General features: G+C 34.6%; 2 protein-coding genes across 3 annotated transcripts in view; both read right to left on the reverse strand.

Moving 5' to 3' along the window:
* LOC136816887 (uncharacterized) overlaps positions 1-10901 on the reverse strand; it is a 17837-nt gene extending 6936 nt beyond the window's left edge. The window contains exons 1-6 of the mRNA XM_067073220.1: positions 10793-10901; positions 10363-10634; positions 9752-9892; positions 4169-4267; positions 3719-3835; positions 3102-3276 (exon numbers count right to left, since the gene is read on the reverse strand). Coding sequence (XP_066929321.1) covers positions 3102-3276; positions 3719-3835; positions 4169-4267; positions 9752-9892; positions 10363-10590 — 760 coding nt within the window. The 5' untranslated portion in view covers positions 10591-10634; positions 10793-10901. The remainder of the gene's footprint in view (positions 1-3101; positions 3277-3718; positions 3836-4168; positions 4268-9751; positions 9893-10362; positions 10635-10792) is intronic.
* Positions 1-15030, reverse strand: part of LOC136816886 (MOB-like protein phocein) — a 121319-nt gene that overhangs the window by 27301 nt on the left and 78988 nt on the right. Inside the window, exons 5-8 of one of the 2 annotated variants that reach the window (XM_067073218.1) lie at positions 14117-14203; positions 13696-13775; positions 13098-13209; positions 11586-12026 (exon numbers count right to left, since the gene is read on the reverse strand). The exons of the other annotated variant lie outside the window; for it this stretch is intronic. Of the exons in view, the coding sequence (XP_066929319.1) occupies positions 11859-12026; positions 13098-13209; positions 13696-13775; positions 14117-14203 (447 nt within the window). The 3' untranslated portion in view covers positions 11586-11858. Of the gene's footprint in view, positions 1-11585; positions 12027-13097; positions 13210-13695; positions 13776-14116; positions 14204-15030 lie in introns of those variants that run through there. 2 annotated transcript variants of the gene reach the window in all.

The following is a 15030-nucleotide window of genomic DNA, read 5'->3' on the forward strand; positions in this document are numbered from 1 at the left end:
GCGTGTATTAAATTTCGCGATTACTAAACTAGGTATTTCAGAAAGTGGGAAATAAACAAAAAAAAGACTGATTTTGCTTGAAACACAACGTTTTTGATGAAAAGATAAAAAAATACTAAGAAATTTTTCGCGTGTATTTATTGAGAATAAAAACAGACGGTTAAAATATTCGCTCTCTCTTAGAGAATCTCAGTTTTTTGTAAACAAAGACGTTAACAATTATTTGAACGATGAACGGCATTACAATGACTTCTTCAGTTTTTGACGTCACGGAACATCGGTACTTCTTTCGCGTATCTGTGGCAGTCTTTGTTGAACCTGATGGACCAAGAGTTTGGAGTTCTGCATCCATTTATCTTGGCTCGTTCTCTTTGCGGAGGGAAAAGTCACTTTCTAGGATCATCACCTCAAGGTCAGCAAAGGAGTGGTCGCGATGGAAATGTTCTGCCAACTCTGAATTTTTCGGTCTCTTTCCAATGTCGTATCGGTGCTTTGAAAAACGCGTTGACAAGGCTTCTCCTGTGTGACCAACGTACAACTTGTCATGGATCTTGCATCTGGCTGCATACACAACGTTCTTCGTTTTGCAGCTACCACCATTGGTTACACGTTTAGTGATACCATTGTGAGTGATTTCAGACTGGGTGACAATGTTCGGGCATAGCTTGCATTTACCACACGGTTTCGTGGTGTTTTGACGTGGTGGTTTTTCCAAGATTGTTTTTCGGCGGCGGAAGGCGACTGTTGGAGTTGAAGGGAAGACGGTCGATAAGGTGATGTCGTTTTTGACGATGTTGAAGTTTTGACGAAGAAGTGATGATAGGTGTCTGAGAGCTGGATGCCATGTGCAGACGAAGATGGATTGTGGATCTTGTTTATCTTTTTCTTTTGAACGAAAGAGAGATTCCCGGCTGCTACGACATTGGAAAGAGACCGAAAAATTCAGAGTTGGCAGAACATTTCCATCGCGACCACTCCTTTGCTGACCTTGAGGTGATGATCCTAGAAAGTGACTTTTCATCCTCCGCAGAAAGAGAACGAGCCGAAGATAAATGGATGTGCAGACTCCAAACTCTGGCTCCATCAGGCTCAACAAAGACTGCCAGGATACGCGAAGAAGTGTACCAGATGTTCCGTGACGTCAAAAACTGAAGAAGCTTGTAATCCGTTCTAGCGTCGTTAAATATAATTGTTAAACGTCGGGTTATTAAAAAACTGAAGAGCTCTAAGAGAGAGCAAATTTTAAACCAGTGTATTTAATTTCGCGATTTGTAATTTTGAAAACTTTAACAGTATAAATTTCGCGAAAATTGACCCAAAACCTCGAAAATTAAGACCCGCGAAAATTTGTAACACGCGAAAAAATACCCATAAGGTTGGACAAACAAGTGAAGAAAACAACCAGAAACACTCCAATCTTTTCAAAGAATTGAAGCTAAGTACTAAAAGATACAAAGGCCACAGTATTATTAAAAGTGAAATGCCAAAGCTGGAAAAGTTCTTTGTTTTTTAACAGTTAAAGGCCTTGTTGAAGAAACAACACACTACATTGTAGAATCATAAAGAACTAATGTCGAAATATTCAGTATGACCCCCAAACTGTTCCTGACATACATAACTGAATACCTGAAATAATCTGCAACATCTGTGAACTGACAAAACAATTATCTGGAGCCAAGTGAGATCAACGAATCCAGTGTGGTAAAAAATTATACATACTCCAATTCAAGTATCAAAATGTAGTTTTATACTTTATGAAGCAAAATTTTGTTGGTGCACACAGAAGATACATCACGGCACTTAAATTCAATAAATTAATTCTCATCTTTTTACAAAATCTCCAGTAAACAGAAAGGAGGAAAAAACAAGCAAACTTCCTTCCGCTACTTTTTTTTTTTCGAAATCCAAATATATTTTCCAATCTATGATTTGGTGCCTCACATAAAATTTAAACATTACGTAATGTTATATTTGTAGACACTCGCCAGCTAAAAATGTCTTTAGCCGTATATCGGCTAAAAGCGGCAAATCTCTGGACAAAGGAAATATAGCTTATTAAGCATCCTCTATAAGGAGCACGAATCTGTTAGTGGATGCCAGCAGCCTAAAGCTGTTCAAGGTCTTTCAAAGTCACCCACTGCAGTCTAACCAAAAGGGCTAACCATAATAGGGCTTTATTAACTGGCTTACACCAGTATCAAAACGCTGATTTTTTGCTTGCGGTTCCCTCAAAAGCAATTCAAAAGCAATACAACGACTTCGAAAGTCTTTTTCTTAACTTCCATCCCCTTTCAGACACATTGAAGAGTCATTTTGCTCTATTTCTCATCATTTTTCACTGAAATTTCATTTTGTCTACAACCTTTTGTCCAGCATTGTAACAGTATGCTCTGAAACAACTTTTTATGAAGTTGAACTATCGTTAGGGCTACAATGTTAAAAAATGAGAAACCTACATTCTCAGGGTTTACTACATTCTTGGGGTCAGGTGCTGTATAATACTTGGCTTTTAAAGCAGATTTGGGCTCATCAATATTTCTTAGAAACATAATCATGATAATATGATATCGCTTAACTGTAAAGTCTCGTTTCTCATCTCGTTTTTTATGGACCAAAGATTCATAGGTTTGCAAGGAAAGGAAACAAAGCGTTCATAAAAGTTAAAGCTGTGATTGAGCTAGACTAGAGTCTACTTTTGGCTGAACTTTGCTTTTTGATAATTTTTTTATGACGCTGAGTCCAGTGAAGTAGACTAGGAGCGTTTGGCATGTCGCCATTTTGAGAGAAAATCTTAAAAATCCAAATAACAATAAAACTACTTGGAGTTGAAAGATATAATTAAAAATGAGAAACAAACATCAATAACAGATTTGAAATCCCTTATTCCCAAATAAAAACATTGCTTCATAACGTTTTTACCTTCCAAAATCAACTAAAATCTGGCGGACTGTTCTAAGCAAAGGCATATTACCATATACTACCGGGCCACTTAATCGCGCCATCCAGTCTATAAAATTAGCTTTAAGTGGACCCCGGGCTATGATTGAGCCTACTAACAAAAGTATACTTTTAAACCATAAAACAAATGAGCAAAGACTTACTGTCAGGATCGATTGAAAGGTTGATAATCCATCGTCCATTGAGGTTTGTGTTACTGTAAGCATTGGAAGCAGGTGCTGTTTGTATTGTCCCTGATTTGGGCCCATTGGTTTGTTTTTGTAAGAAGCGACTCCGTTTGAATGTTGTCCCTTGGTCGTATGCATATCGAACATCCAGCTGAGTGAAAGAAGAAAGACAATGATTATCATGTTTATTGGAACGCCGGCCTCATTACTAAATAAAATATTCTCCAAATGGGAAATAGACAGGATTGGAAGAATGCGTGTATGCCAATAAACTTTTTGTATCAGAACCCAGTTTATGAGAACATTTAGGCTGTAAATTGGGGGGGATAAGAACATCGTAAGAATATGACCAGTCTGAGAATTAAAGAGATTGAAGAAATTTGCTTAAAATTATCTAATTAATAAGGAAATTTCGTATTTGTGCAGTTTAAATTAGAGCAGATTTGTTCAACCTGAGGGTCAATTTTTATAACCCTAGGTAATTTTGTACATCGAGAACGTCAAGAACGTCAATAAGAACTTTTTAGGCTCAAAATTAGCACATCCGAGCTCGGACCGAATCAAGACGTTCTAATAGAATAAGTGAAAACTACCTCAGGGTAAAACAACAATTGCCATGATGGGATTTGCATATCCACGATTTTGATAATGGCGATGGTAGACGTACCGTTGGTCACCAACACTACTTGGAATGAACTCTTTGCGTTGCTCTGTTGAAAGAAAAATTTAAATATTATGCTTGAGGCTGCTTAAAATTGCCAGACAAAAATACAGTGAAAAAATCCCAGTTAAGATTGAAAACATAAGGAAGAGGCATACATACTCAAAAAATTCTGGAAAAAAGACTCAAATGACGCAAATGTTTATATTTTCTGGACTAAATATTTCAGACTAAAATTTTAAGAGCATATATACATACAGCATTTATGATTCAACGCGTCCAGTTATTACAGAAGCAAGACGGAGAGACTTACGAGATATTTGAACAAGTCCATCAATATTTTGACAGTCGCATAAAATACTGACTACATCAAGAAACTTACATAAAATTCAACTTCATTCCAAGTTGCCATGAAAAAGGAGGTTGGGGCGAACGTCTTCAAGTCTTGCGTCGAACTCAGGTCTGCTTGAATCAGATCCCTCTGTGTATTAGAAAGAAAACAACTCTCAAAACATTATAAAGTGAAAAATCAAAGGAAGCACTGATATGCCCCTATACACTTTTTTTATAAGATCCAGTAAAATTTTGTTGAGTATCGTCTTTTCTTTTTTCTTAGCACTTTAAGCCTCAATTTGTTATCATCTTGCTTCTTAATTCTAGGGCAAAATTGTTTTAATTCGTGCTCAATCTTCACTTCTTTGATAATTTAATACAAGTCTTTTTTTACAGAACAAACTATATAAGAACATAAGGTATCGATGGCCAAAAACAGGGGCGGTGCGACACCCCTGCATAACTCACGACTGCATGGTAAGCTAACCATAGAGTGAATAAAGATTGGGGGCGGAAAATGTATTCGATGCTTTATAGAATTTTTTTTTTTAGTGCAGATAGAGCGTTAAGTAATATACTCCACCTGTGTTTTTATCCGGAGTCAAGCTTTACGGTATTTGATCATCATTCCTTAGGGTTTTGAGATTTATTTTACTGACTTAAAGTTTTTGCCGAAAAGTTAGCGGGTCTGTGAATTCGAGTCTTTGTTTTTAATTTTGTGGTACTAACAGTTTGAGTACCATGCAACATGCAAACTTTTGCAAAAGTAAGTCCATCGAGGTCGATTTGCATGCTTCCCGGGATTTTTGAAGAAATTAGGCACTAAAGATCTAAAAGCAAGACTCGAAAAATAGCCTTGTTCTGTTTCATAACATTTTCAGTTTTAGTGAGTCCTGATTTTAGATTTATGTCATAAGAAACTTGGGAATTCGACCGGTTGCTTTGGCTTGCTTGTTGTGAACAAGCATAAACAAGCATTGAAAAGAAGTCACAGAGAAGATATGCTGGATTTTTTATCTGGAATTTTACCAGTTTCAAGAAAAAAGCTATGGAGAAAAAGAACAGTAAATAAATAATCGAAACCCCAACAACCAGGACGTTGACCATCAGGAGATTTCTTTTGATAGTTGCTCACTTGGCTTTGTTTTGGTTTTGGCCTGGTTGAACATTGGACATTATCTTTATAAAATCAACCTGAGGACTGATAGGCTCGATATCAACAGGATACACATGAAGGGTACAAACACATCAAACAAAGGTCATGCTTCAAGTAAGAGGTTGCAGAAACCTCATTATAATGTGCTGGCTTGAAAATTATATAATGCTAATGGATTCTTTGTTTTTGTAGAACTTAATTCTGAAATTCATAAAAAAATTACATATATACAAACAAGATTATTGCAGTCAATCACAGTCTGGATGTTCAACATCATCTGGCATACTGACTGCTTAGAAACTTGACTCTGTTCTGGTTGACGTAGTTTTGAATTCAGGATGTGTAATAATTATTTTCATTTGCGTAGTCGTATAACTTTGCATACAATTCAATCCCACTGTGGACTGAGATTAAGCCTATAGACTGATCAAATGTATGACAACATGGAATTTACGATTTACAGCTAAATTACATTTTTTTGTATAGAACTCTTGGAATTCAAGATTTCAAAATAAATTTCAAAACAGACACAATAATTTTTTTTACAGTTTCAACAAGAAATTATATTTGGTGGGAATTTGTAATATATTTGTAGGTATATATGTAATATCTTTAATATAATTCATGGAAAAAAGATTTTTTAATTTCAAATATCAAAACAACAAATTTGATAGAAGATCATTCTCACTGATAATAGATAAAACTCTCAAAAGATTTTGGCCTTGTTTTACTCTTTTGCTGTTTGCCCATTTCTTTTGCTCGTTCCATTTTCTTAGGAAATTGTACAAAACACTTTTAGCATTTTTAGGCTTAAAATTCAAAAATCCAAGAATATCCGAAGGCTTAAAAATTTTTGGATTTTCTTATTAAAAACTTCAAATCAGCAAAACCAGGCCCAGTATTGTTCTTAAATTGATTTATTATTTTTTGACGATCTTGAGCCTTATTGTTCTTATAAAAATAGTGTTTTTGTTTTCACGTACACGTATTTGTATCTTGTATATTTGTTATAAGAACAAATACATATACAAGAAAATAAGGCTTCGATGGTCTAAATACCAAACACAAGCTAAGAACATTTTTTAAGGCTTTGCGGACTAGAAAACACCCAATTTCGGAAAATGGATAAAAAAATTCACAATTTACAGTAGAAGAGGATGATTATGGTTTTTAAGCTGAAAGGATAAAAATGCAATCAGCCGGAGCCAATGAGAAGGTTTGTCAAGTTATGAAGAGTTCGCCTTAAATCACCTCGGATAGCGAGCAGAAGGTGAACGTGGAGGTGTGTAAGTAAATTTCGTTTCACGCCTTGGTGAGAAAAATCAACAAGCGCAAAAGTTTGGCATTGGTTTTCTGAATTTTTTTTGCGTAAATAACATTTGACGACCTCATCTTTTTCAACTTTCGTTTGTACCGAACTGCGACTGATTGAGATGGTAACAGAAAAATCTTTGATATAACATGGATATAATTGCAACAGTTGAAATTGCGTTAGTATATTGTTGAAGTTATTTAATTAGATGAAAATTAGCTGGTAGTTTGTTGAAATGCAATGTGAATGAAACTATAATAAGATGAGGCATACGTTTTTTTCTAAGAACATCCAAAATTTTTAGAAGCCTTCAGATGTTCTTAACTTTTTGAGTTTTAAGCCTAAAAATGTTCATAAAATGTTCTTAATTTCACCATTTTTTGAGTTTTTTTATCCATTTTCTTAAGAAATCGGGAGTCCGCGAAGCCTTATGTTCTTATATAGTTTGTTCTTTTAAAAAAATGTGTAGCATTTGACTTTGTCAATAGCAAACATCCGGGGAAATTAATTATCATGCACGAATAAACGTACAGGTGGTCACGGGATATAATATTTTCAAACGAAAAATGAAAGTGGCTTTCAGATTAGATGTTACACCAGCAGATACTTTGAGTAGATCATTGAGATTGGAGTGAGCAAAACAAATGTTAATTAATTCTGGATACGGTACAGTTAGTGAAGATATATTGGAAAAAAATTTCAACCTTCAACTTGGTGCGACATTTTGATTTCTGAAGACTTCCTTATCTAATATTAGTGTTTCGAGGTCAACTATAAAAGTTTTCCTTTTTTAGCAAGTTGAAAGGTGCAAAAAGTAATATTTTGATAGCGAAAAGATGAACGCGATACAAGAGAAAAGGGGTTGGATGTTAAATAAATACAGTGTTCATCGGTTGGTACATTTTGTGAGCAGTTTGGACGGTTATGACCAACGTCTTTCACTCATTTGTATGCTCTAATACACCCTTTTTTATAAGAACCAGTAAATTTGTGTTCAAGCCCTGTTGTTCTTATTTTTTGACACTCTATTGTTAAGGTAAAATTGAGGTATTTTAGATTTTTCTGCTTTGATTCTTAAATTGTTTTAAACTCAGAAAATCCATATGCAGTTTTTTTCTTAGATAGATTGGCCTATTTTCTGCCGTTTTTTGGGCCTCATTGCTAATGTAAATTGTTCTTATAAAAAATGAGTGCAAACTAGATTTAATATTCTCTCTTGGAAGGTGAAAGAACATTGGTTTGAGATCCATGAAATATTTATGAAAACATTCAGGAAAAACAATAATTGGCTAGAGAAGAAAAGGAAATTCAAAAGGAAAACATGTTGAAAATTTTTCCAATATTTTTGAGAGCAGAAAATCTTATAGGAAATATCGCGATTATTTTCAAATGTGAAGAGTTTATAAATCTTATTTAACGGAGACACAAAGAAAAAGGAGTCAAGAGGTGTGGACTACCTTTTATCACAGCTAGTTTATCAGATTTTATGACAGTTATGAGAAGGAAGAAACCTGGTGGTAATGTGATATGACTAAAGAAGAATCTCAAAGAGCCATTAGATGATATTCCACTGCAAGGGTTAAATGCTTGGAGAGCCATATTAACGATTTTCTTTCTTTTTCTTTTAGCAATTTGTAACGTCATAAATATGGGAGAGGTTGACAAAATTATACACCCTATCCACCAAACACCGATAGCAAAGCAAGATGGCGGAAGAACTGAGTATGAGAAAATCCAATTCCTGGGAACAAGTACTGGTATTCTGTGGTTCATGGCAACGAGTACAAACTCCAACAATCTGATGTTCTACAAGTTCAATCAGAATTGTGGCAAGTATGAACTAATCCGAAACCAAACTTTCGATTACGATGCTTCGACTGACGATTGCATGGTATTGTGGAGAGACAACAGTATTATGGTGCTTAATAAAACAACTCAGCCTATTCAAATCAGTTGTAGTTCAATCACAAAGGATTTCCAGACATTTCAAACAGAAGTCATCCAGTTACCGAAACTCTACAAAGGAGCGAACAGCCATTTACCAGTGTGGAGTGTTTCATATGATGAAAAGATGTTGGTCGTTGTAGAGCAAGTGGACTTTACCTTAGACTATGAACACATTGGATACATTCTTCACTTAGTGAAGATAGGGTCTTCGGTCAATGGTAAAAAAGTTTTGAATAAGGATAACATTGAAACGAGGCCGATCTCGTTTTCAAAACTACGTCGTGTAGGATGTGGTCAACACGAGGCTGGGAAACCTTTCCTTGACTGTCACGTGATCAATAATGGGGACGAGGTGCTCATTGTTCAATCATCGCACGTGCAAACATACAGTGGAAACCAAGTCTTATGTAATTTCATTTATTATTCCATTAAAGATGCCAAAGTAATCACATCCTTACAACGGCCTTGTAGCGCCGTATACCGGTATTTGGTGAGCAAATCCGACCCAAGGTTCGCTTCTGATTTGCTGTTTAGAGTATTACCGATCCAACAACTCGAAATATTCCAAATAACTCCTGACCTTTTCGGTACAGGATCAAAATTAATGAAACTAGGCGACTTGGGTTTACCAACATGGAGCAAGATCATGCATATCGGTGTACAAAACAACCTTTTGGTCATCATAATGCACGATATATGTTACGTTGTTCAGCCTCGATATCAAACGAGCAAGAAAACCGACCAAGTATTGTTCAAACTGAAGCTGAGTGACAAATCTTTTCAAAACGATCGATATTTACCACGTTTCGACATAGACATTGATTATTATCATGTTTTTATTTTCAAAGTGATCCCAAACAGAGAACGAAGTAATTCACTGGATGTGTTTAGGATCAGAGAATGTAATTCACTGTATGAGACTTGTTGTCAATCCAATCGATGTCTGTTCACATTTCGTGAAATTGAAAGTTTGAATTTACCAAGAAATGTGAAAAACGATTTATTAGAATGGTGAACTAGAAAGAAGAACTCGGTATGCTAGACATTTTGAGAAGAACACCATTGATTTAACTGGTGCCAACAATGGTATGAGAGCTGTAAGAACAGTAACTGAATATTTTCAAAATTTTATATGTATATTGGTACGGGTTCAAAGAAAAAACCTGTGTATGATACCGTAGTCTCCTTGAATTTCAACAATAAATGTGTTTTCTTACCTGATTTTGTGTTGGTGTGATGACTTCTTCATATCGAATCCCATTCCCTTTGTCGATAGGTTGAGCGGTGGCGAGCACCAGAACGTCACATGTATTGATACCCTCGAAGCTGCCCAAGCGAATGATACCAGATTCCACGATCTGCGATTGAAGGAAAAATATGAATTATAAATCCATTGAAAGTTTCGTTTCTATTTCACTTTCCTTCACAAGAATCAATGAATTTTATTTGACTGTATTTTGACACTTTAAAAATAAGGCTTTTCAGGTTTAAACTCTACTTTGAAAAGTTTAATTCTTAAATTATCTACCCATTCCAGGTCCAGGGCTGTCTGCAAACAGCAATCTCCGGAATTTCAAAACTCATTGCATCAGAGGTACTACACTACGTTATACGCTAGGCACACTCTACAAATAGGGCCAGGGTTGCTATGTATCGATTTTTTTAGCTTTTGAGCCTCGTTGCTCTTAAAGATTATTCTAATAAAAGTATAAAGTGTAGAGCTTCGGGTTTTCAAGACAAAAATCTTCAAAATATCATCTCAATATGAAACGAATATTTCGGCAATAAATCATCCAGTACACATCATACCAAAATAGTTGACACTCACACTAATGACAGCATTGTCTTGGTTTGACCAATGAGGATACTTTATCCCACCTGTTGTGAAAATCTCTTTGTTATTGCTTTCTAATAAAACAGCTCCTGATCCATGAGGGTAAAAATCTTTGGTTGTCACTCTCTCTTGTGCATGAGATGGTTGGATGAAAAGTGTTGATAGAAAGACGAAGAGGTGCAGCAGTTTATTAGGAGAAGTTTTTGTGTTGTGTCTCGACATTCTCGTGGTTGTGTAAATGCTGTTGTGATGGGCTTCAACCACCCCTAAAATGTAGGGTGTAAAATATAACATAGAAAATTACGATAAAAAACATTCACCATTTATACGTGATTCAAACTTAACGAATCAAAGTATATCTCTAAAACCTTAAAATCCAAATAAAAAAGTACAAATTCCGAAGGAAATATCAAACCGGACTTACATTTTGATTTGAGTCGACCAAAACTAAAAGAAAACTAAAAAAGGAAAGTTAAAAGTTTGTCAAGAAAACCTTCTCATGTCTCCTCTCATATTAGCATTCTTAAAAACATAAAGTTCACAGATTTGTAGGGATATAATAGCCTTTAATTAACTAATCAATAGTTTGTATATGAACCTAGGAGAATAATTCGATTAATAAGTTGTATAGAGGTTAATGTGGGTTGCATTGTACGCTGATTAATGAGAGAGTAATTAAAATAAATGCTTAGGATTAAAACTGAATGATGAAAAAGGCAAGAGTCAGTATTAAGAAGCAATGAGAGGCGTTCTTTATTCGAAAAAAGTTTTTAACCTCTACTTAGGAGACATGGATTTGTCCTGAAAAGATTAGTAAGCTACCTGTAAACTGCACTCCATCTTCGAATAGAAATCATCAATCTTTAGAACTTCCCACGAAAAGCTTATTTCGGAAAGAAATGGTCAAATCAATTATTAAATGGTTATAAGATTACATCATCTTTATTTCAGCGTCTACTAACCTGCCTGAAGAAATTGCCTGGGTGGTACTCTTCGTATCAAGAATCAATACATTTAACGTTGAACTTTAGAACAGTCGGACGGTTTATGTCTAATTTTTTCATTGTTTACAAAAGTAAATTAATTAATGCCCCTACCTATTACTCTGTTACGGTTGTCTTTCTAGTCTCAATTTCGACTTAAGCCTCAATGAGTAATCAAAGAATTTTGATTGTTTTATTTTCATATTTCCTATTTCAAGGTATTTACATTATCCATTACCCCTTCCTTTGTACAAGGAAAGTTTATTCTAGGACTATAAATTTATTTTCAAAAAAGTCTTTCTTATGGTCTTCAGAAGATTGCTTTGTCTTCTGTTATCCATTTATTCTTCTCCAAAAAGTGAGGTGAAACTCAAAAGGATATCCCTCATCACTTGTGAGTTTGATTCGATTGACTTTTGGAGTTGATGATTTCCATTCAATTATAAAACAATAAATAAAAATATCGACGGCTCAAAGAAATCAAACGAGATCATTAATTCCAATCCACTATGAGTAGGATTCATCTCCGAATTCTTCGTTAGCTTCGTTATTGATCATGTAACCTTCTCCCTCACCATCCTCCTCTTCAAGGATGGGAACTATCAAATTGTCACGTGACATCAAGTTGTATTTCATTACAAACCGCGTGAAACGTTTACATAAGTGTGTTTCGTTCTAAAAAAGACAGAATTTATGTAAATTTACTCCCAAATTATGAACGTTTTCAGCTTTGCTGATAACAACGTCATCAAAAAAGACTTATAACTGCTTTATAAATCGATTTTCATCATCCAGGTTTTGGGAACCTGATAAAGATATTTGGTAGGCGGCGAGGCGACAAGAAAAGTTGTTTAAAGTGATCTATTTCAAAAAGTCAATATCAACCCATTCCAGGGGGGGGGTCAAGCAGTTAATCCAGAACATCATCCGTAGTAACTGATTTTGGATGATATTTAGGACCACCCACCCATTCTGACACTTAATCCACACTGGATTTACTGTTTTTCAGCCACAATCTTTGTATACCACCCCCTAAAAGTCCATCGCGGCATTTTGGCATGCATTAAGTTATTTAATTGATGTTGGTCGACTTTCTAAGTAATTTTAACTTTTTTTGGAGCACAATTCTGTGTGACGATCACAATTTGTGATCAAAATTTTTAAGTAAAAGCTGGTTTAAAACAAACCATTTTGATAAAAAGGTTATACAAGCTTGCAAGCAGGCTGTTCCACCTGAAATGTATTTCGCAAATTGTCTACCATTTTTAATCTGTTTTAATCGGATTTTTGTTTACAAAAAAAGGGGCGAATCACCCGATTTTATAACAGCTTGAAAATTAGTGAAAACGGAATTCGTAAACAAAGCAGGAGAAAGTTAAAGCAAGACTTTGATGCAATTTGACGTTTTAAAGACAGAAGAAGAGGCAAAAACGAGCATGAATCAGAATAAATGAATTTTACAGAATGACAGAAAATGCAGTTAGTCCATTTTTTTCCCAGAATTCTTTCAGAGACCACCCCTTTGGCAGTTTTTGGCAAAATTTGAAAATGGACCACCACGGTCAAAACAGGCATAGTGTTTTGGATTAACTGCTTGAACCCCCCTGCCCATTCCACAAAATAAATTCAAATCTTAAACAATTTCTTTCATATTTCCTAAAGTGGTTTTACCTACGTAAATGGATAGCCATCAGGCAAAGAATATATTTTTCGAAAAGAAATGACAGGGATTAAGCTTTTACATACCTCAAAATCTTTGAACAAAGCTGGATGGTGAAAATAAGCATGCGAGAAGACCCTATACACACGACGACACACTGAACCAAGTTTCATCACAGAAGATTCTTTTATACTGACTCTAAAATTAAAGTTTAAAGAAAAACAATCAGACTGAGCATTGGATGTAATTAGAAGCACTGAATCAAAAGTTCAAGTTTCAAAGGTATCAAAAAACCACTATTCTGTTAGAAAATGTAATGTTTTTTAATTCAATCACTAAAGACCCAGTCAAAGATCGATAAAAGATTACAAAACGGAAAATTTCCTCAATCTTTTCTAACCTTTAAGAATGTAGTATGTTTTCATTTGATATAATTATCTCTTGAAGTTACAGGAATCTTCATTAGAAAGTTATTAATTTTGTTAAAGAATTTAAACACCCCCTGCTCATGTTAAGAAGGTAACATTTTTCTTACCAGGGACTCAGTGAAATTTATATGTAAAATCCAGGGTGGTCAAAAATCAAGAGGATCAAAAATCCATAGGCTTCAACTTACTAAAAACAATCTCTCAACATTGGAGAACATTTTTAGAATTAGCCCATTAACAAATTAGTTGAACATACCTGCTTGGGAAATATTTGTTGCTGTTTAGTAAAGAAGCTGCGCCATCTAATGTATGTCTGGTGTAATCAACTGCTGGACACTGAAATCAAAAAACATCATAACCATAAAAAAAGTTGCAAATGATACTATTACTTACACTGTCATATCGAGGTGGGATACAATTTATATGAGGTCAGTTAAAATCGTATTAGCGGCCAGGCGTGCTATTATACCATATTTCACCTAAAGTCGATCGTGCAATGGGTTTATTTTCCCTAATGCACCCCAAGAGCCTTACATGAAAGAAAACTGTGAAAGTGACATTTTACATAAGAAGGAATGAGAAGGTTAAAAAACGGAGGATTATGAGATGCTATTTGCGAGAATGCAAAATATATAATGTAATGTACAGTAATGTAATGTAAAATCTTGTTCACTTACTTCTTTTGGCGTTTTATGAGCAGCACATAAAAAGATCCATTGTTCGGTGGCTGTCATTTGTGTACATGTGTCAGGTTTACATTCTTGCTGGAAAGAAAAAATATTCAAAAAATTTATAAAATGGAAAGGCATGTTCCAGATATTCCTAGAGATTTTAAAATCAATTTTTTTTAATGAAATACCGGGTGCGCCACAAAAAAGTTTCTCTCTTTGAAACTAAATTTCTCAAAATCGAAAAATTCTAAAAGAACCATTCCCATTTCATTGGAAAGAAAAAAGATAAACTTAAATTTTGATGGGTCATTTATTAAATTCGGTTCATTAGATCGAAAGTTATGCTCAATTGAATAAAAAAGTTACTTTCAGAAAGTGCACGGAAACGTTGAAAATTGACCTATCAAATTTTTATTTCAAATTTGGTGGTCGCAAAAGCCTTTACATGATTAAGAGCATTTTTCAGTAACTAAACACATAAATTTTGAAACTGAAGGGTCAACAAGAGTTTAAAATATTCATCAAAATCAATTTAATTTACTTTTAGTGAAATTTTCCTCAGATTTTTGGTTATAGACCGGAAAAAGTCTATGTAAGGCTGGATTAACCTCGAAAACCCATATTTGTATTTTTAAAATTTTACCAGATTTTTGGCCTTTTCGACGAATTTTCTTTTATTGAATTCAACTCCTTTATATAACAAAAGATTTTCGACAGCTAATTATCATTTTTTAATGACTGATTCGAAAATACTGATGTATCATGTAATCATGCTTCTGTTTAATTTGATAGGTCTATTTTTAACGTTTTCAAGCACTTTTTGAAAGTAACTTTTTTATTCAATTGAACATAACTTTTGATCTAATGATTCGAATTTAATAAATGACGCATCAAAATTTAAGTTTATCTTTCTTCTTTCC

The sequence above is a fragment of the Clytia hemisphaerica genome, unplaced genomic scaffold, assembly GCF_902728285.1.
Source record: "Clytia hemisphaerica strain Z4C2 unplaced genomic scaffold, Clytia hemisphaerica genome assembly, whole genome shotgun sequence".
NCBI classification, from domain to species: Eukaryota; Metazoa; Cnidaria; class Hydrozoa; order Leptothecata; family Clytiidae; genus Clytia; species Clytia hemisphaerica.